The 22,884-nt window shown below is 33.0% G+C and overlaps 3 protein-coding genes and 1 long non-coding RNA gene across 8 annotated transcripts; all 4 read left to right on the forward strand.

The window, feature by feature from the left end:
• The first annotated feature begins 1,896 nt into the window (after positions 1–1,896).
• LOC107963069 (disease resistance protein RPV1-like) lies at positions 1,897–12,760 on the forward strand. Of its 5 annotated transcripts, none has more exons than XR_005904599.1 (5): positions 1,897–2,866; positions 3,124–4,226; positions 4,561–4,601; positions 4,997–5,237; positions 12,546–12,760. XR_005904599.1 is itself a non-coding variant. In XM_041080113.1 (4 exons), the coding sequence occupies exons 1-3, from the start codon at positions 2,379–2,381 to the stop codon at positions 4,575–4,577; spliced, it is 1,608 nt and encodes a 535-aa protein (XP_040936047.1). In that variant the 5' UTR covers positions 1,897–2,378; the 3' UTR covers positions 4,578–4,601; positions 12,546–12,760. The 5 variants fall into 5 exon arrangements, 3 of the variants coding, with proteins under 3 accessions (XP_040936047.1, XP_016755161.1, XP_016755156.1); XR_001701864.2 differs by lacking the exon at positions 12,546–12,760 and adding exons at positions 5,370–6,326; positions 6,415–6,620 and having other exon boundaries at positions 2,665–3,359; XM_041080113.1 differs by lacking the exon at positions 4,997–5,237.
• A 1,802-nt stretch (positions 12,761–14,562) lies between these two features.
• Positions 14,563–16,661, forward strand: LOC107954739 (disease resistance protein RPV1). Its single transcript, XM_016890398.2, has 2 exons — positions 14,563–15,295; positions 15,680–16,661. The coding sequence occupies exons 1-2, from the start codon at positions 14,811–14,813 to the stop codon at positions 16,659–16,661; spliced, it is 1,467 nt and encodes a 488-aa protein (XP_016745887.2). The 5' UTR covers positions 14,563–14,810.
• A 1,264-nt stretch (positions 16,662–17,925) lies between these two features.
• On the forward strand, positions 17,926–19,064 carry LOC107962600 (uncharacterized). Its single transcript, XR_001701697.2, has 2 exons — positions 17,926–18,456; positions 18,748–19,064. It is a non-coding gene; the product is annotated as an uncharacterized lncRNA (long non-coding RNA).
• Positions 19,065–20,998: 1,934 nt separating this feature from the next.
• Positions 20,999–22,658, forward strand: LOC121210102 (TMV resistance protein N-like). The gene is made up of 3 exons (XM_041082205.1): positions 20,999–21,709; positions 21,892–22,195; positions 22,282–22,658. Exons 1-3 carry the CDS (start codon positions 20,999–21,001, stop codon positions 22,656–22,658), a joined length of 1,392 nt encoding a protein of 463 aa, XP_040938139.1.
• Positions 22,659–22,884: the final 226 nt, after the last annotated feature.

Here is a 22,884-nt window from a genome sequence, read left to right on the forward strand (position 1 = left end):
AAGGGGTAATATTTTCACTCATAAATTTCTTACAATTAATAGAGTATGAGTTGGAGTTTAATCATGTGCAATATCGAATGTTTTACATTTTCAAGCAATTATTAAGCCACTATAATTCTATGAATTAGTCACTTTTTCGTGCTTTCAATAAAATCATTTATGAACTTACTCGACAAACTTGACAAGAGTAAAATTAAAAATTTTATTTAAAGGAAGTCAATATAAGATTATAAAATTTGTTTTACAACCATAAATATAACAGTACCGGATTAAACAATATTTTGGAATAAAATGGCTTAATACATAATTTGGTATTCGAGTTTGACACTTTTTTTAATGTGGTACTCGTGTTAATTGTTTGGTTCAGTTTGTTACTTGTATTTGACAAAAATTATACATTTTGGTACCCAAAAGTAATGATGTTAACTTTTTAGTGTTTAATTCGAGTTTTAGGATTGATTTGATAAAAGTTAATTGCTAATATTGTTAGGTTTAAATTTTTCATGAATTTGTTTAATTTCCATTTAACTTGTCAAATACAGTCCAATGGATGTGATTTACTTCGGGTTTTAGGGTTCATTTGATGAAAGTTAATTGTTACTTTTCATTAGACCAGCCCTAAAACCTGAGTTAAGCACTAAAAAATTAACATAATTAATTTTGGGTATCAAAATATATAACTTTGTCAAATACATATACCAGATTGAACCAAAAAATAACAAAGTACCACATTAGAGAAAAGTGTCAAACTTAGGTACTAAATTATGTGTTAAGTCTAATAAAATATTTTAATAATTTTACACTACATAAAATAAAATAAAATTTCAAATAAATAAACGTATATATTTAAATAATAACTAATTACACTAATTAATAAAATAAATGATCGATCAACGGGATGAGAAGTATAATCGTCAAAAGGGGTCCTGGTTTCTAAGACAGATGTGTTGCTTGATGGAAGAGGAGGGGGCTCAGTTCAATGGCTGGTTCTTGATAGTATTGAATAGGAGTGAGTAAAACTCAATTCAATTCGAAAAAATAAAATAAAATTTAAATTTTGAGTTAATTAAATTGAGTTATTTAATCAAATCGAGTTATTCAAATTATTTGAGTCAACTTGAATAAGTAATTCGAGTTTCGAGTTTCGAGTTTGAATTAAGTTTAATTTTACAATTAGAATAATTCGAATAATAAATTGGTATAAATACCCTTTTGGTCCCTATCAAGTTTTAAAATGAGCAAATTGGTCTCTCTCAACACAAATTACAAAAAAAATTAAAAAAAATTTCCAAAATTCAAAATAAATTTTAAAATTCAAATTATTTATAAAAATTTCAATTTTTTTAAATTATAAAATTTTCAAAAAAATTCTAAAAAAATATATAAAGAAAGTTAAAAGATTAAAATTGTTTAGAATAATAATTTTTGGGACCTAAATAAATTAATTAATGATTCAAGTTTATCATTCTAAAGTATTATTATTATTTTGCTTTGAATTTTTTTTCAAATTTATGTACTTTAACATGAAATTAGTTATACATGTTGTAACAATATTTTAATTTGACATGTTTAATTTTTGAATTTAACTCTAAGAATTTCACTATATTTAAGTCGAATTTAATCTCACTCTATTTGATTCGAAAAAAAATTCAAATTAAGTTAGATGATAAAATAGGACTTGTCAACTCAATTAATTTAAAAAAAAACATTTCAATCAATTTGATAGAATGTTCGCCCTTAGTATCCAAAGCGGTAATACCTAATAATTATAAAGTAAAAATGATAATGTAAAACACTTGAATTATTACTTACAATTATTGTACGCTCCATTTTGTGGACTCTTTCTTGGATTCTTCCTGGAGACAACATCTATATATCACTCATCTATCATCATCCCCCAATTTCCACACCTACGCGTTTTCGTTTGGAAGAAAAAAAGGGAAATGTATAGAGAAATTGCTTACAATAATCTTCGTTGTTCCCTTGAAATTTGATCTGTTTTTCTTCTTCTTCATGTAGGATTGTAGATTAGGTGATACTTATATCATTAAAAGAGACAAGTTTAGTCTTGATTAATGATTGTAGGCTCCATTTTGTCAACTCTCACCTTCTTAGAGTCTTCCTGGAAAGAGCATCTATAACCCTGAATTTCCACACTTACTCCCTCCCATAGCTATTATTATACCGATAGATTCATTTCGGAAAGTAAAACAGAAATTTCTTACACAAGTCCTTTGTTTTTCCCTCGAATTTTCATCTGTTTTTCTCCTTTCTCATGCTCATATACTTATTGTTTCTACTTTGTTTCTGAGTTATTGAGCCGTCTATTTTCTGTTTTGAACATTACATCCACATATTTTTTCTTCTCATACATCCTCATGTCGTTATTACTTTCGACTTCCTCATCCATTTCTAGAAAGAAGTACGATGTGTTCTTGAGTTTTAGAGGTGAAGATACCCGCAAGAGCTTTACGGATCATCTCTACCATGCTCTAAATAGAAGTGGGATCGTCACTTTTAGAGATGATCCAAAGTTGGAGGCTGGTGAAGAGATCGCACCGGAACTCTTCAAAGCAATTCAGCAATCATGGTGCTCGGTAATCATTTTTCCGAGACCTATGCCCTTTCTGGTTGGTGCTTGGAGGAGCTTGCGGAGATTGTTAAACAAAAAAAATGACAAGGCTCATAAAGTATTTCCAATTTTCTACCATGTTGATCCATCCGATTTAAGAAAACAAAAAGGAAAAGTTGAAGAAGCCTTTGCCAAACAGGAAGAAAGATACAAGGAAGATAAAGACAAGATCCAAAAGTGGAGAAATGCTTTGACTGAAGTGGCTAACATCTCGGGATGGCATTTAAATAATAGGTATTTCTTTCTTTTCTTCTCTATTTCCTAATTTTAATGACTACAAAATTGTGTTTTTATTGCATCTTATTTTTTATAATTTTGTGTTTAATTAAGAATTCCCATATTTCAACTAACGAGCAACTTGTGTATTTTGATGCTATAATATATCTTACCGTCTTATTCTTTGCTTTTTGTTTGCTTCCAACCATATTATACTTCATGGTTCACTGAACTAAAAATGAAAGAGTGCATATCGGAATTTAATTTCTTTGTAGGCACGAATCAGAGTTTATCAAAGATATTGTTAAGAAGATATCAGCGAAATTATGTCAAACATATCCAGTTGTTCATGATGAGTTGGTTGGAATTAGTTTACCTTTGGAGGAGTTGTATTCAAAAATAAACATTGGGGAAGACGATGTCCGCATTATTGGAATTTACGGAATGGGTGGCATCGGTAAAACAACTCTTGCAAAAGTTGCTTACGCTGAAATGTTGCCTCATTTTGAAGGTAAATGTTTTCTTGCTGATATTCGAGAAGTTTCAAACAAACATGGACTTGTTTATTTACAGAAACAACTTCTTTCTCAAATCTTTCCGGATGAATGCTTCAATTTTTTTAATGTTCATAAAGGGAATGACATTATTAGCCACAGGTTGTCTAGTAAAAAGGTTCTTGTTGTTCTTGATTATGTCGATAACATACAACACTTGAAATGCTTGGTTGGAAGGCATGATTGGTTCAATTTAGGGAGTAGGATCATTGTAACAACAAGAGATGAACATTTGCTCCGATCTTATCGAATTGATGATGTGTATAAACCTACAACATTGAATCTCAACGATGCACTAAGGCTTTTCAATTTGAAAGCTTTTGATGGTGACACAATGCCGAAATATGATTTTATTGAGCTTTCTGAACATGTTGTACGTTATGCTAATGGTCTCCCCTTAGCTCTTGAAGTTTTGGGTTCATTTTTGTGCAATAGAGATATAGTTCAATGGAGAAGTACAATTGAAAGACTTAAAGAAGATCCTAACAAGGAAATTCTTAACACACTGAGAATTAGCTTCGATGGATTAGAAGAAAAGGAAAAGAATATATTTCTAGATATAGCATGCTTTTTCAATGGTGAGAAGAAAGATCTGGTAATGAAAGTATTGGATGGTTGTAAGTTTTTTCTAGATATTGGAATCGATGTTCTCATTAAGAAATCTCTCATAAAAGTAAGTGATGACAACCAATATTTACGGATGCATGCCTTGTTGCAAGAAATTGGAAGAAAAATTGTTGAAAAAAAATGTGTTGATGAACCTGGAAAACGTTGTAGATTGTGGAAGGAAAGGGATGTTCATCATGTCCTCACAAAAAAACACGGTAAATCATTGAACAAAAATTATATACAAATTTTTCTTTTTATCAATATATGATGTAAATCCAAAGCTTAGTCTAATTGGTTTACATATGGATCCTTAACTCACATTGAGTAGCCTTAAGATAATTTCCATTTGTTGATTATAAATACTAATAATGATTTGTAATATAAGTGTTTAATTTTATTGAATTATTCTCATTAAAAAATATTTTATTTACTATATTTTGACCAAAAGATTGTGATAATGTTGAACATGTATGTAAATTTTAAATGTTTTATTGTACAATTTAGATAATTTATTTTGTCTTCTTATTGTCTATTCTTGATTACTTTTAGGCTACCGAAGTGATTGAAGGTATGATCATCGACAATAAAAGGTAAGAAAACATACATATAAATTTATCAATATGTACTATTAATATTATTGTTATTATTTTTTGTAAAAAATCCAACAAAAAACAACAACAACAAAACCTTTTAGCTTTACTTAGTATAGTAGAAAAAAAAATCAAAATGGTGAAAAACTTGAGTGGAAAGATGGAAAATTGAATGGAAAATATATTTCTCTCCTTACTATTGTTTGGTATAACGAAAAGTGATAAGGAAAGAATAAAAAAAATTGAAAATAAAATATCTCTTTCACATTGTCTTCCTCTTCATTCTAATTTGGAAGGATTTATGTTCATTCATTGTAATTGATCATCTATCGAGCAATATATTGAATGTCTTTGAATATTTTGAAGCTCATTTTTGTTTTACTCATGGTTATTAGGGAATCGAGCAAGATACTCAATTTGAGTGCCGATACCTTCTTAAAGATGAAAAACTTGAGATTGCTCAAAGTGCTTAGCGTATCAAAGTGTGGTGATCTCAAATATCTTTCTAATGAACTACGGCTTTTAGATTGGACAGGATATCCTTTAAGATTTTTACCTTCAAGCTTCCAACCAGACAATCTTGTTGCACTTCTTCTACCATATAGTCACATTAAACAACTATGGAAGGGAAATAGAGTAAGAATTAACTCATCTTATCCTTATGTTTTAGCTTATTTTAATATAAATGATTAAACTTTGATTAAGGTAAAAAAAAAGAGCATTATTATGTTTTCTCATTTCTTTCTAATTTATTATGGTCTTCAACAGCCCCTCTATAAATTGAAAATTATCAACCTTAAAGGGTCCCAAAACCTAATCAAGACACCAGACTTCACAACAGCATCAAATCTTGAAGTTTTGATTTTGAAAGGTTGTGCTAAATTAGTGGATCTTCATCCATCAATCGGAGTGCTTAAGAGCCTTAAACTTTTGAATTTAAGAGATTGCAAAAGTCTTAGGAGTCTTCCGACCAAAATTGAAATGGAATCTCTTGAAGCATTAATTCTTTCGGGTTGCTCAAGTCTTGTAAGGTTTCCTGATATTGATGAGAAAATGGAACGTCTAAAAACTCTAGATCTTTCCGGTTGTTATAGAGTTGAAAATTTATTGGAGAATTTGCAGCAATCGAAGTTTCGACCAAATTTGTCTTCTCTTTTCAAGGTATTCCAAGGAAGAAGGACGACTCCCATGGCTTCGATGTTACCTTTGTTGTCAGGTTTGAGTTCATTAAGACGGTTAAATCTAAGGGACTGCAATCTTTGTGAAGGAGATATTCCACGTGATATTTCTGGTCTATCCTCTTTGACAGATCTTGATCTTAGTGGTAACAATTTCAGCAGCATACCTGCATCTCTTATTGGACTCTCGAAGCTTGGGTTTCTTACGTTGTCAAATTGCAACATGTGCACTCTTGGTGAAGCAGATATTCAAAGTTATATTTCTGGTCTATCCTCTTTGGTACATCTTAATCTTAGTGTTAACAATTTCATCAACATACCTGCATCTCTTACTAGACTCTCCAAGCTTTAGTTTCTTGCATTGGTAAATTGCAAGATGCTTAAATCGTTGCCTGAGCTACCGACGAGGGTAGGAAATGTGAATATAGAAGGTTGTTCTTCACTTGAAGCATGCAATTTAGTGGATTTGGGTGTCCTTAGAGCCATTAACTGCTTCAAATGGGCTGAGAATATCAATCCATTAACACTGCTGAAAAAACATTTTAAGGTCTATTAATCTCTTTTTTGTCCCTTACAAAATTTCATACTCGACAATTTATGGTTTTAGTTACCAAAACTCGTGTTTTATTTTGCAGGCATTTGCAAATTCAGTAGAAAAGATTGATATTATTATGCCCGGAGGTGAAATCCCAGAATGGTTTAGCCAACAAAAAAGTGAGTCTTCAATAAAGATACTGTTGTGCGGAAACGTGTGAAAGAGTAAAATTATTGTACTGAAAAATCACACTAAGTTCAATTTCCAGGAAAGAGAGGTAGATCACGAAGATCACTTAAATACCAAGTCTTTCCTAGCCAGAATATCCCTCTATCGTAATTTAATAGCACAATAAATCACTACAATCACATTCACAAAATATGCAAAATAAATAATAAAGAACACCAGAATTTTAACGAGGTTCAACAAATTTTGCCTACGTCCTCGGGCACTACCAAATATATTTCACTCCAAAAATTACAAGTGAAATTTACAAATAGAGAGAGAGAATAATGCCTTAAGTAGAGAATGGCAATTATGGGATGAAGAAAGTAAGAAATGGTTAGGCCTATTTATAGTTGAGGTTCAAGGATCAACTTGCAATGTCCCTATACAATTAGGGACCAAAATTGCAATTATCCCATGCCAACTTTTAACCCAACTTGCCAACCAATATTACTTTCTACTTTCGGTGCCCACCCTTTTTGACTTTTCAAACAAATGGGTGGGTTCCAATAATCTCCACATTGAAGATTTGATTAGGATAATCTTATCTTCACACAATTCTTTCTGCCTTTGACAACAATACTTGATAGTGCCTTCTTCAACTGTTAAACTTGCAGGATATTAATCAAGTTCAAACAATGTTCAAACTTGGTTACTGTTACCACCTTGGTCATCATATCTGCGGGATTATCTGCAGTCTTGATCTTCTGAAGACAAATTTTCCCCTCATCAATAATTTCCCGCACAAAGTGGAAACGTACGTCAATATGCTTTGTACGTGCATGATAAACTTGATTCTTTGCTAAATGAATAGCACTTTGATTATCACAATACACGTTAATATGCTCCTGGACCAACCCCAAGGTTTTAGCCATACCTTGTAACCAAATAGCCTCCTTTACAGCCTCTGTTACAGCCATGTACTCGGCTTCTGTGGTTGACAATGCAACTGTAGACTGTAATGTAGACTTCCAACTTATTGGTCCTCCAGCAAGTGTAAACACATAACCGGTGGTTGATCTTCGCTTGTCCAAATCACCGGCATAGTCAGAATCAACGTACCCAATAACACCTTTACCAAGTGTATTATCCTGCTTGAACAGTAATCCAACATCTACGGTCTTCTAAATATACCGTAGAATCCATTTCACAGCTTGCCAATGTCCTTTTCCAGGATTATGCATATACCTGCTCACTATACTAACTGCCTGTGAAATGTCGGGTCTTGTACACACCATTGCATACATCAAGCTACCCACTGCATTAGAATACGGAACTTGCAACATGTATTCTCGTTCTGTATTCGTCGAAGGAGATAGTTGTGCAGAAAGCTTGAAATGAGAAGCCAACAGGGTACTTACAGGTTTTGTCTGCTCGTTCATGCCAAACTGCTGTAGTACCTTCTTCAAATACTGCTTCTGAGACAAGCTAACTCTATCATGAGCTCTATCTCTTCATATTTCCATGCCGAGAATCTTTTTAGCTTCTCCTAGATCTTTCATCTCAAACTCGAGATTGAGTTGAGTATTCAATCTTTCAATCTCAATTTTGCTCTTAGATGCTATTAGCATATCATCAACATATAAGAGCAAGTATATGAAAGTTCCTTCTTATAGCTTCTGAAAATACACACAATGATCAAATTTGCTTCTTGTGTACCTCTGCCCTTTCATGAACTGATCAAATCGCTTGTACCACTGCCTCGGAGATTGCTTCAATCCATAAAGTGACTTTGTCAGTTTGCAAACCCAATTTTCTTTTCCAGCAACCTTGAATCCATCTGGCTGAGTCATATAAATTTCCTCTTCCAAATCACCGTGTAAAAACGCGGTCTTCACATCAAGCTGAACTAGTTCAAGATCATATTACGCAACTAAGGCTAGCAAAATCCGAATAGACGAATGCTTCACAACTGGAGAAAACACTTCATTGTAGTCTATTCCTTCTTTCTGAGCGTAACCCTTTGCTACCAATCTAGCCTTGTATCGAATTTCATTTTTATCAGGAAATCCTTCCTTCTTTGCATATACCCATTTGCATCCAATTGCCTTCTTTCCCTTGGGTAGTGTTACCAACTCCCAGGTCTTATTTTTATGAAGAGACTACATTTCTTCATTCATTGCTTGCTTCCACTTTACACCATCAGGGTTACTTATTGCTTCTGTGTAAGTAGAAGGAACATCATCATCTGCAATTGGAAGTGCATAGGCCACTATATCATCAAAGCGAGCAGGCTTACGAATCTCTCTTCTTGGCCTTCTATATGCAATTGAATCTTGTTGCTGTGGAGGTTCTTGGGTAGGAACCTCTTCATTATTTGTCCCTTCAATATTAGCTGGATCATCGTTAACCTTTTCAAGCTCCACCTGCTGCAAAGTACTACTGGTTTTTTCATCCTTTTGTGAATCATTGTACTTCAACATGGTTGATTCATCAAAAGTCACATCTCTACTGAAAACAATTTTCCTTGTATCAGGATACCAGAGACGGTATCCTTTTACACCATCAGTAATACCTAAGAATAATGCTTTCTTTGCTCTTGGGTCTAACTTAGATTCTTTTACATGATAATATGCAGTGAACCAAATACATGTAAAGAATCATAATCAGTAGCAGATTTACCAGTCCACATCTCCATAGGAGTTTTTCCATTTATTGCAGCTGATGGAAAACGGTTAATTAGATGGCACGCATATGTAACTGCCTCAGCCCAAAATTCTTTGCCCAATCCAGCATTGGACAACATACATCGAACTTTCTCCAGTATAGTTCGATTCATGCGTTCTGCCACCCCATTCTGCTGTGGTGTATCCCGAACAGTGAAGTGTCGCACAATGCCCTCAGCTTGGCATACTTGTAGAAATGGATCATTTTTGTACTCAGTACCATTATCTGATCGAAGTCGTTTGACCTTTCGACCAGTCTGAGTCTCCACCATCTTCTTCCATTTCAGAAATGCATCCAAAACTTCACTTTTTCTTTTCATTATATACACCCATACTTTTCTTGAATAATCATCAACAAAAGTAACAAAATAGTGCATACCTCCCAAAGAAGCTACTTTGGTAGGTCCCCACACATCACTGTGAACGTAGTCCAGAATTCCTTTCGTATTGTGAATTGCTGGACCAAATTTTACCCTCTTCTGCTTGCCCAGAACACAATGTTCACAGAATTCCATTTTGCAAGAATTTGCACCTTTCAACAAGCCTTACTTCGTCAATGTCTGCAAAGCTTTTTCACCAGCATGTCCCAATCGCATATGCCATAATCTGGTAGCCTCTGAATCTACATCTTTTGTAGAAACTGTTGATGTTGATCCAATAACTGTACTTCCATTTAAAAAGTACAAGTTATTTCTTCTTGTGCCTTTCATCACCGTCAATTGCCCAGCTACTACTTTTAGTAATCCATCTCTCAAAGTGATTGTGAGCCCTTTAGATTCTAGGGCCCCTAATGAGATGAGATTTTTCTTCAGGCTAGGTACGTAGCGAACATCTGTCAAGACTTAGATTGAGCCGTCGTAATTCTTCAATTGGACTGTACCTACTCCCATTGTCTTACAAGCACTATCATTGCCCATAAGAACAATTCCACCTTCTAGCTCTTTAAGACTAGAAAACCAGTCCTTATTAGGACACATATGGTAAGTACATCCTGAATCCAAAATCCACTCATCCGTTTGACATGCCATTGCCATGCCAACCAAGCTAAAGTCTGACTCCTTATCATGCTCCGCTACACATGCATTAGAAATAGCCTTGCCCTTTTGTAGCTTAGGACAATTCTTTTTCCAATGCCCTTTTTCACGGCAAAAGGCACATTCATCTTTGGCGGGTCTCCCTTTGGACTTTCCCCTTCTACCAGATTTGCTGCTGTGTGAACGACCTCTTACTGTTAAGACTTCTGCAGTTGTATCTCTGTGATCTCTTTTATCTTTCTTTCGAGTCTCAGATCTATACAACGCACTACAGACTGCATCAAATGTGATCGTGTCCTTCCCATGAAGCAATGTGGTGGTAAGATGATCATATTCATCAGGAAGGGAATTCAACAACAATAATGCTTTGTCTTCATCTTCAAATTTCTCATCCAAATTTAGCAAGTCTGCTAAAATTTTATTGAATGAGTTCACATGGTCATTCATCGACATACCGGGTGCATACGTGAATCGATAAATTTTCTTTTTCATATAAAGCCTATTTTCAAGACTTTTCGTTAGAAACTTTTCTTCCAGTGTATCCCATAACTTCTTCGCTGATGTCTCCCTCATGACAGAGTACTTCTGCTCTTTGGCCAAACATAGGCAAATTGTACCACACGCCTGTCTATTGATCTTGGCCCACTCCTTGTCATCCATCTTGTCAGGTTTTTCTTCAAGGGCTATATCTAGCTCTTGCTGACATAAGACATCCAGGATCTCACATTGCCACATACCAAAATTATTGGTACCGTCAAATTTCTCTACTTCAAATTTTGCATTTGTCACAGTAGTCCTTGCTGATGACGATGCTGCTGTCATTTTTCTCCTCCATCCCAACTACTGTATACGTGAACAGTACCGTATACGTGAATAGTATTGTATAAGTGAATAGTACCATATACATGAATAGTACCGTAAACGGTCGTATTCCCCAAGTACGAATCTGGCTCTGGTACCAATTGTTGTGCGGAAGCGTGTGAAAGAGTAAAATTATTGTACTGAAAAATCACACTAAGTTCAATTCCCAGGAAAGAGAGGTAGATCACGAAGATCACTTAAATACCAAGTCTTTCCTAGCCAGAATATCCCTCTATCATAATTTAATAGCACAATAAATCAGTACAATCACATTCACAAAATATGCAAAATAAATAATGAAGAACACCAGAATTTTAACGAGGTTCAGCAAATTTTGCCTACGTCCTCGGGCACTACCAAATATATTTCACTCCAAAAATTACAAGTGAAATTTACAAATAGAGAGAGAATAATGCCTTAAGTAGAGAATGGCAATTATGGGATGAAGAAAGTAAGAAATGGTTAGGCCTATTTATAGTTGAGGTTCAAGGATCAACTTGCAATGTCCCTATACAATTAGGGACCAAAATTGCAATTATCTCATGCCAACTTTTAACCCAACTTGCCAACCAATATTACTTTCTACTTTCGGTGCCCACCCTTTTTGACTTTTCAAACAAATGGGTGGGTTCCAATAGATACACCTACCTATCAACCTTCGGAAAGATAGTCAATGGGTTGGAGTTGCTTGTTGCTGCATTTTTGTCAGTAATGATGCTTCAAGTGATGACGAGTCTATCGGTTGTCGAGCATGTCTCTATTGTAGAAATTTTGAATAAGCCAGCTGTATTGGATCTATTTTTCGAGGTAATTATTGGACTGGCTAGGGGTTGAAAAAACCAATAATGAAAGATCACCTTTTTCTTCGTTGTTGGTCTCGTTATAAATTATATCCTTCCTTGGAGGATAAATATGATGACTATGAAACCAATAATTTATGGACAACAGATTGTTTAGATCAGATATGCAATGAGCTTGAGGTGTGTTTCGCATCTTCATTTGGACGCAATACTAAAGTGAATAAGTGCGGTGTTAGAATAGTGTATGAGACAGATTTGGATGAAATAAAAGAGGTGCAGTGCCATACCACTCAATCTTCTCCAAATTTTGCAAACATCCACCAACACTTCGCTCACAACGATGGATCAATAGGTAGCACTTCTCACATAAAACAAAATCGTAATATCTATGAGGAAGCAGAGGAAGAAGGGCCGCAACCAAAACGAACAAAGTTTTCTCTAAGTGGCTAACCGTGGTAAACTACTTAACCAACATTGTGATACTAATTAACAGTGCAGTTTGAATGAAGCAAATATCTATATATATATAATTTTAACTTATTAATATTAATAATCTCTAATTTTTTTTATCAATAATGTTTCTGATACATGCACAGATGGGGTGAAATTTATTAGATTCCAATAATCAAAATTGCCAATTTTCAGGCTTGGGAAATCAGCAGACTTTCGACGACTTTTTGGATGGGATCCTGGCATTTCTGGGTTGAGATGTCTCATGACGTTTGAAGATCTATCTCTTAGCTTCGAAACGCATTTTGAATAACCCGATTTTGAGTTCGGGAGCTCAAGTTATGACCATTTTAGTGAATGCTGTGCGAGCAGAATTTTTGAGACGGGAATTACGAGTTTCGGGCTTTTAATTCAAGTTTAAATCATATTGGGTTTGGGTTTTAGGCTCAATTTTGAAATAATGAATTTAGTATTTAAAAATAATTTTATTAGGAATGAAATGAATTTATTTTAAAACGAAAATTCCAGCCCCTGATTGAGATTCATGATTAAAAACTTTTAAAACAATCAACTTTCATTATTGGAAAAAGTATTCTTTTACTATAAATAATTACTAAGTAGTCTCCCGACGATAACTCATCAATTATAAAGTAAAAATGATAATGTAAAACACTTGAATTATTACTTACAATTATTGTAGGCTCCATTTTGTGGACTCTTTCTTGGATTGTTCTTGGAGAGAACATGTCTGATCCCCCAATTTCCACACCTACGCGCTTTCATTTGGAAACAAAGGAAATGTATAGAGAAATTGCTTAGGGAAATTTGATCTATTTCTCTCCTTCATGCTCATATACTATACTATATTGAAAATATATTAAAGAAATTTGACAAGGATCGTAGATTAGGTGATATTTCTCTCCTTCATGCTCCTATACTCATATTCAACATATACATATTCCAAATGTTGATACCATTATTTTTTATACCATTTAAAATTTTAGTCACTTAATTTATTTCTTTTTACATAATTGAAATATGTACATTTCGATTGGTTTCATTTTTTTTATTAAAATTTTATTTCATTATATATATTCACTTACATCTATATTTTATTTGTATGTTGAAGTAAATATAATCAACTTGAGACACAAATGTGGAGAAAAATTGATAGCTGTTGTGACAAAGTAGATAATATAAAGTGAAAATCCTTTAATAACTGAATTAAAAGCCATTTCATTTTTATTGGAGATAAACTTATGTGTTAAATTTAATCAGTCAAAATCGTTTTTATATATTTGGAAGATTAAATATAAGTTCTTAATAGTACTCAAAAAAGTTTAATTCCTTCTAATAAAAGTACGGTTTAAATTTCAAGGCTTGAAGTACACATAATATTATTCCAACTCTTTAGTTCATATTTTTTCATAAAGTGTTAATGTTTAGACATTTATTTTTAACACTTATTCACATATATGAAAATAAAGAATGCTTAATTAATTGAAAAATCTTTTATATGTGAGAGACTTATTCATGTCTAATATTATAAAAAAATTCAATAGATTCATTTTTTGTTCTTGTCAGCTATTGTGTTTTCTATGATATCAACAAAAATTTCTTGATTTGGTGTTTTATTTATCCCCTAGACCAATAGAAGCATGGCTCAAAGGACAACGCAAGTGAGGAATCGACAAAAGTCATCAAATTGAAATGGAAGCGGACACTTAAGCAATTATAGGTTTGGATGAATTTAGAGAATTACAATTTCGAGAAATAGATTATGTTATTACATAATTTGTTATTTTTTTTATATGTAGAGATTAAATCTTAAATTTAAGCGTAAAAAAAAAATTATACCTAAAGGAGTTTCCTTTTAATAGAGTTATAAATTATTATATTAATAAATTGTTTTTCAATTATTATCATTCTAAATAATTAATAACTTGTATTCATACATAAAATTGTATGATACTGAGTAAATATAACTTATTTTAGTCTGTACCTAATGAACATTTTAATTGATTCAAATAGAACTTAATCGCATGACCGGAAAAATGTGAGGAACCTGAATTTGAAATTACCCATTATTCTTTTCCACCAAATACTCCTTTAATATATAGTTATATGGACAATTATATGATTACGTAAATGAAAGTAAAACACAAACTGTCCAACATTTTACTTATTACTTAGAATTATCGTAGGCTCCATTTTGTCAACACCTACCTCCTTGGATTCATCCTGGAAAGAACACGCATCACCCACTGTCCACACCTACGCTCATTCATTTGGAAAATGAAAAAGGTTATAGAGAATTTGCTTAGAAACGGAATTTTCATCTGTGTTCCTCCTTCACTCTCATATACTTATTGTTTCTAGTTTCTTTATGGGGATACTGAGCGATCGATTTTCTGATTTTAAACAGTAGATCGAGATATATGTTTCTTCTCAAACATCGTCATGATGTCGTTACCATCAACTTCCTCATCCATTTCTCAAAAGGAATATGATGTTTTCTTGAGTTTTAGAGGTGAAGATACTCGCACAAACTTCACAGATCATCTCTACAAAGCTCTAAAGCGGAGTGGGATTGTCACTTTCAGAGATGATCCAAAGCTGGACGCCGGTGAAGAGATCGCACCTGAACTCTTTAAAGCAATTCAGCAATCATGGTGCTCGGTAATCGTTTTCTCCGAAACGTATGCCTTTTCAAGTTATTGCATGAAGGAACTTGCTGAGATTGTTGAACAAAAAAACAAGGGTCATAAAGTGTTTCCAATTTTTTACAATATTGATCCATCCGATTTAAGAAAACAGAAAGGGAAAGTTAATGAAGCCTTCGCCCAACATGAAGAGCGATACAAGAAAGATAGAGACAAGATCCAAAAGTGGCGAAAAGCTTTGACTGAGGTGGCTGAGATCAAGGGATGGCATTTACATAACAGGTAATTCTTTCTTTTCTTTTCTAATCTATTTCTAACTTTAATCACTAGAAAATTATAATTTTTTTGTAATCCTATGTGTTTAATTGTAAAGTTATATATTTCAACTATATTACAACTTTCATGATTCATTGAACTATATATTCCAACCTTATTTTCTTCTCTATTTCTAGTTTTAATTACTACAAAATTATAATATTTTGGATTACACTTGTTTAACTATAAAGTTTCATATTTCTTATTCTTGACTTCCTTTCTTAATATTGCTTTTTGTTTGCTTCCGAACTATATTATGTTCCATGATTTGTTGAACTAAAAAGCAAAATTGCATTCGAAAGATATTAGCAATATTTTATTCAAATGAATTAAAATTTATTCCTTTTGTAGGTATGAATCAGAATTTATTGACGACATTGTTAAGGAGATATCAGCAAAATTATGTCAGACATACCCAATTCATCATGATGATGACGAGTTAGTTGGAATTAGTTTACCTTTGGAAAAGATGTATTCGAAAATAGAAGTTGGGGAAGACAATGTCCGCATTATAGGAATTTGCGGAATGGGTGGCATCGGTAAGACGACTCTTGCAAGGGTTGCTTATAATCAAATCTCACCTCATTTTGAAGGTAAAGGTTTTCTTGCTGATGTTCGAGAAGTTTCAAACAATTCTGGACTTACTTCTTTGCAGGAACAACTTCTTTCCCAAATCTTTCCTGATGAACACTTTAAGTTTTTCAATGTTCACAAAGGGAAAACAATAATTAGACACATGTTGTCTCACAAAAAGGTTCTTGTTGTTCTTGATGATGTTGATAACTTACAACACTTGAAATGCTTGGCTGGAAAACGTGATTGGTTCGGTTTAGGGAGTAGAATCATTGTAACAACAAGAAATGAACATTTGTTGCGATCTTTCCCAGTTGATGATGTATACATGCCTACAACGCTGAATCATGAAGATGCGCTTCGGCTTTTCAATTTAAAAGCATTCCATGGTAATACAATGCTCAATGATGAGTTCATTGAGCTTTCTAAATATGTTGTAAATTATGCTGGTGGTCTCCCCTTAGCTCTTGAAGTTTTAGGTTCTCTTTTGTGCGATAGAGATGCAACTCAATGGAGAAGTGCAATAGAAAAACTTAAACGAGTTTCTAATGAAGATATTCTCAACAGACTTCAAATTAGCTTTGATGGATTGGACGAAACAGAGAAGAATATATTTCTTGATTTAGCATGTTTCTTCAATAGCGAGGATAAAGATCTTATAATGAAAGTTTTGGATGGTTGTGAGTTTTTCCCTAATATTGGTGTCGAAACCCTTTTTTTTGAAAACGGGAAATCGACTTTTGAAAACGAAAAGTTGTGAGTCGCCACCAATCGTTTTTAATAGGGTGTGATTGGATCACCTCAAAACACGGTCGTTTTTAATAAATAAATAAATTTTTCAAAACAACGATTTTGGTCTGTGAAAATAGAAAACCGGTTCGGGAGTCAGTTACGTACGAGGAAGGATTAGCACCCTCGACACGCCCAAAATTGGTACTTGATTAATTATTTAGTGTCTTAATGTCGAAAATTAAAGATTTGGACAGAGTTCAAAATCCGATCCTCTTTTTATTGGCTTTTAAAACATTTAGGTAGGTCAAATGTGTATTAAAGACCGTCTCACCTTGAGGTAAAATATTACATCCAGTACGTTAGGACACAATATTTTTGACCCTCAAATGTGATATTGCCTTTAAAACGTGCGTTTTTAGCTTTAAAAGGATATTTGAATATTTAAAGCAGACAAAGAAAGCGAAACCCAGTACGTTAGGGCACGATCTTTTGAATTCTTTAAATACCGAACATTGCCTTGTTTAAAGTTTCAAATGAAATGGAATAAATAAATTAAATGTATTTATTTAAAAAAACTTGGTAACATAAGGAATAAAACACGCAGCAATAACATCTCATGAATAATCTAAATAGGGACATGCAAAGGAACAACTTAGAATACATGCAATAACAACACATCATATATTATGAAAGTACCGCCATTTATATCTCAGGGTTTATGAATAAGAAATCAATTTTAAAAGAAATCTCAAATAAATCACACAAATAAAATATAATAAGGTTTTTAAAATAAAATAAAATAAATAATAGGAAAAAGAAAATTTGGAAATATAACTATATAAACTATTAAAAAATTTTAAATAGGTAATAGATGTAAGAATTTAAAAGAATAAACAAGGAAAAAAAGAAATGATATATCATATAGTAATGTACAAATGAATTTTAAAATAAATATCACAAAGTAAATAATTTGAATGAAAGCTTGAATTGTAGCAAAATAAAAAATAAAGGGAAAGAAAAAATATACATGCATAAAAGATTAAACATAAATAATATAAAAAATAGAGGTATTTAAAACAAACAAAATATACAATCAAAATAGGATCACAAAGAACCCAATTGTACATGAATCAACTAAAAAAAAAAGGAAAAACGTATAATAAATTTAAGAGGAAAAAAAAATAATAAATATAAAGAGAACATTTATATAGAATAATATGAAAGCAATAATCTATTTGACACAGAGCTGATTTTATCGTAAATTATATATGTATAATAACACATAAGAGCTATTTAAATGTAAACTCATACAAAATTTTAAAATAATAAAAACTCCATTGAAACAAAAACAGAGTCTAGAGGATAGTTTTAAACAAATCGAATTATTAAAACAAAATCAAGGACTTGAACTAGACACGCACAAACAGGGAGAAACCAAAAATGCAAATTCCCCAGATCCCAAAGCGCTGCACCTAGACGTAGACTAAATTGGAATAACACGCAAATTCTAAGGATGAATTTAAATAATCAAGGAAGCATAAATAGGGCCCAATTGACCATTGGCACAAAAGGGGAGGGACTCAAAACATAAACTCCCCATTTTGTATCAAAGTGTGTGGGACCAGCACCAAAAGGTGCTCTTTCATTTGCCCATTAAAAGACAAAAGCCACTGAATTCATTTACTCTGCCATTTTTTAGAGAAAGAAAATAACACCCCCCCCCCCCAAAATCTCTACTAGGATTTCAACCCGAAGCGTCGCAAATGGAGGGTCATCGGCTCTTCTATGCCATCGCCTCTGGCGCCGATCCACGGCGAACCCAGGTAAGCCCCGTTACTTCTGATATTTATTTTAAAAACAATTTGCAAAGCAAAGAAACAAAGACAAAAAGGGAAAAATGCGAAACTAGGAAGAATAAAAAAAAACAACCTTCTGAGTTTTTGATCTCTTTTATTGCTATCACTTGCTTATGTGTATTCTCTGCTGTAGTTTGTGAAAAAAAAATCGAAAAGAAAAAAATTCCCAAAAAAAAAACCCCCCATTACAGTGTTTTCAATGGCTTTTTATAGCCTAGAAATAAAATGAAAATCTTCTACTGTTGTTTGCCCTTGCAGATATCTCGGAGGCGTGGGAGCGTGGCATGAAGTAGAGCACAATTCGGAAGCTTGGCGCGCGTCGTACTCTGCTTGGACTCGAAGCTTGCGGCGCCGATTTCCTTCTGCTGCTAGGGTGTTGGGTTGGCTCTATGTTTTGTGTATTGGGTTGAGAGATGTGGGTTAGGTTTTGGGTAATCTGTTGGGCTTTGGGTTTGTGTTGGGTTTTAATAGGTGTTTTTATATTTGGGTTTGTTTTAAATTTGGTCCTACAATTGGAATTGATGTTCTCATTAAGAAGTCTCTCATAAAAGTCAAAGACAACAAATATTTGTGGATGCATGATTTGTTGAAAGAGATGGGAAGAAAAATTGTTAGGGAAAAATCTAAAGAACCTGGAAAACGTACAACAAATATTTGTGGATGCATGATTTGTTGAAAGAGATGGGAAGAAAAATTGTTAGGGAAAAATCTAAAGAACGGAAAACGTTGTAGATTGTGGGAGGAAAAGGACATCCATCATATCCTAATAAAAAACACTGTAAGCCATTCAACAAAAGTTACATGCTATTTTTTTATTATAAAACATCTAATCAATATATGATTAAAGCTTAGTCTAATTGGTTGATACAACGATTCATGTTTACAAATATTAAAAAGAATTTGTAGAAATAAATATTTAATTTCATTGAATTATCCTCATTAAAAACTGGTTTACTTAGTTTAAAATATTTATTTATTGTCTTGACTTGAATGGATTGGTTGTTAAGTCTTTTGTCAAACACTTGTTTGGCACGAATTTGAACCGTGCAACCCTCGTCCCCTACTCCTAATATCGAAAATGCTTTATTTAACATATTTTGAGTATAATAATGCTAAATAAGAATATAAAGTTTCAAAAATTTTATCTTACATTATACACCATTTATTTTGTTTTCTTAATATTTTTAGGCTACAGAAACGGTTGAAAGCATGGTGGTCGATAATAAAAGGTAAACTTATATCTATTTGTACTGTAAATAATGACTTTTTTTTAAATATGATAAGAAACTATAAGAAAACCTTTGAAGCTCAATGTTTCAATGTTTAATTATGAAATTTATCTAACAGCATATTACTATTTCAAAAGTATCAATAGATTAATGGCATATATTTAACGCACTAATAATGTATATAAATTAATTAGATTATAACATGTCATCTAAATTTCTTTTTAAAATTTCATTTTTAATTATGAGTCATTATTTGGTTCATTAACTTGTATAGAGTTATGCATTTTTTTAGATAAAATATAAAGGATTAAGTAATTTGACGTTGGGTAAGCATGTGCTTAATATGGATATGTTTAATTTTTTTTCCTAAAAAAAAGGGGTTTTTTCCATGTACTTAAAAGATTTTGTTTAAAAGATCATACCTTAATACCTATATTCGAATATGCATTAGATATAAGTACTAGATATAAGTATTTAATACTCATGTACTTAAAAGATCATACCTTAATACCTATATTCGAATATGCATTAGATATAACAACATAGCTTTTAGATATTGAATGTATTTTTTATATTCTAAGCTCATTTTTATTTTGCTCATGGTTATTAGGGAATCAAGCAAGATGCTCAACTTGAGTCCTGATGCCTTCTCGAATATGAAAAAATTGAGATTGCTCAAAGCGCTTTGCCTCTCAAATTGTAATTATCTCAAATATCTTTCTAATGAGTTACGACTTTTAGATTGGAAAGGATGCCTTTTAAGATCGTTGCCTTCAAGCTTCCAACCGGACAACCTTGTCGCACTTCTCTTACCATACAGTTGCATTGAACAACTATGGAAGGAAAATAGAGTAAGAATTCACTCATCTGATCCTTGTGTTTTTAGAATTTTAATATGTATGATTAAAATTTGATTAAGATAAAAAATAAAAAAAAAACAAAAATGAGCTTTATTATGTTCTCTTTTCTCTCTAATTTGTTATTATTTTCGACAGCCCTTGTACAAGTTGAAAATTATCAACCTTGAAGGGTCCCAAAACCTGATCAAGACACCAGACTTCACAACAGCAAAAAATCTTGAAGTTTTGATTTTGGAAGGTTGTACCAAATTAGTAGAAGTTCATCCATCAATTGGGGTGTTTAAGAGCCTTAAACTTTTAAATTTAAGAGATTGCAAAAGTCTTAAGAGTCTTCCGACCAAAATTGGTATGGAATCTCTTGAAACATTAATTCTTTCGGGTTGCTCAAGTCTTGTAAGTTTTCCGGAGATTGATAGAAAAATGGAACATCTAAAAACTCTTGATCTTTCAGGTTGTCACAGAGTTGAAAATTTGCCAGAGAAGTTGCAGCAAGCAGAGTTTTTGGAAGTGCTCAACTTGAGTGAAACAGCAATAGCAGAACCACCATCCTTCATTTTTCAATTTAAAAATCTTAAAGTTTTCTCTTTCAATGGGAGAAAGGGACCATCATCTAAGTTACTACTAAACCTGCCTTCTCTTTTCAAGGTAATCCAAAGAGGAAGGACGAATTTCATGGCTCCAATGTTGCCTTTGTTGTCAGGTTTGTGTTCATTAAGAGAGTTAAATCTAAGGGACCACGGTCTTTGTGAAGGAGATATTCCTAGTGATATTTCTGGTCTATCCTCTTTGAGACGTCTTAATCTTAGCGGTAACAATTTCATCAACATGCCTGCCCCTCTTACTCGACTTTACAAGCTTGAATTTCTTATATTGGCAAATTGCGGCTTATGCCATTTTGGTGAAGGAGATATTACTAATGATATTTCTTGTCTATCCTATTTGAAAAGTCTTGATCTTAGAGAGAACAATTTCGTCAGCACACCTGCATCTCTTACTCGACTATCCAACCTTCAATTCCTTGGATTATCAAATTCCAGGGAGCTTAAGTTGCTGCCTGAGCGTCTAACAAATATAGCAAGGGTGTTGCTAGATGATTGTGCTTCACTTGAAGTAGTTGCAAGTCCATCAAAAGTATGCAATTTTGAGCGTTGGGGTTCCATTAGAGCCACTAACTGCTACAAATTGGCTGAGAACATCAATGCATTAACATTCCTAAAAAAACATCTTATGGTCGATTAATCATTCTTTATTTCCCTTTTATACCTGAGAATTTATAGTTTTAGTTACCAAACGGCTGGTCTTTTATTTTGCAGGCATTTGCAAATTCAAGAAGCATGTTTGATGTTATTATACCTGGAAGTGAAATCCCAGAATGGTTCAACCAACAAAGAGATGACTCTTCAATTATGATACCTCTACCTCTCAATATTCAGAATGATAGTCAATGGATTGGAGTTGCTTCTTGCTGCATTTTTGTAACTGATGATGCTTCCACGGATAAGGCCATCAGCTGTAGAGCTTTTATCCATTGTAGAAATTCTAGACAAACCGGTTGTAATGGATCTCTCTTTCAAGCTAGAAATCCTCGATGCGTCAATTCGAGTAGTTATTCATTTGGTAAACAAAATAATCAGCCCATAACGAAGGATCACCTTTTCTTCGTTATTGGTCGCGTGATAAATTATATCCATTTTCCTTGGAAGATAAATGTGCTAAATGTGAAACCAAGAATTTACCGACAACAGGTTGGTCAAATCAGGAATGTGACGAGCTTAAGCTGTCTTTCAGAGGTTTTGACGGTGTTAGAATAAAAGAGTGGGTGAAGAAGTGTGGTGTTAAAATTGTGTATGAGAAAGATTTGGAAGAAATAAAAGAGCTGCAGTGCCATACCACTCATTGTTCTGCTACTTTCGAAGATATCCATCAACACTCTTCTGACAACGATGGATCAATAGGTAGCACTTCCCTTGTAAAACGAAAGCGTAATATCTCTGAGGAGGCTGAGGAAGAAGGGTCACAACCAAAACGGATGCAAAAAATTTTCAATTTTATAATGGGCGGACGAGGAAAGAAATATTAACTGTGGTAAACTACTTAACTTGTCTTGTCTTATCCTATTAATTCTTTTTTGTTTTCCACATGTATGTTGTTTATATAATTTGGCTAAATGATAAATTTAGCCACTAATATTTGTGTATTTTGTTAAAATGATCCTAATTATATTTTTTAGCTTTTTTGGCTCTCAACCTTTGTTCTTTTCTTCAATCCGTTTTTTAACAGATTTAATGAATAAATTCAAGGTCTCA

The sequence above is a fragment of the Gossypium hirsutum genome, chromosome A11, assembly GCF_007990345.1.
Source record: "Gossypium hirsutum isolate 1008001.06 chromosome A11, Gossypium_hirsutum_v2.1, whole genome shotgun sequence".
Lineage (NCBI taxonomy): Eukaryota > Viridiplantae > Streptophyta > Magnoliopsida > Malvales > Malvaceae > Gossypium > Gossypium hirsutum.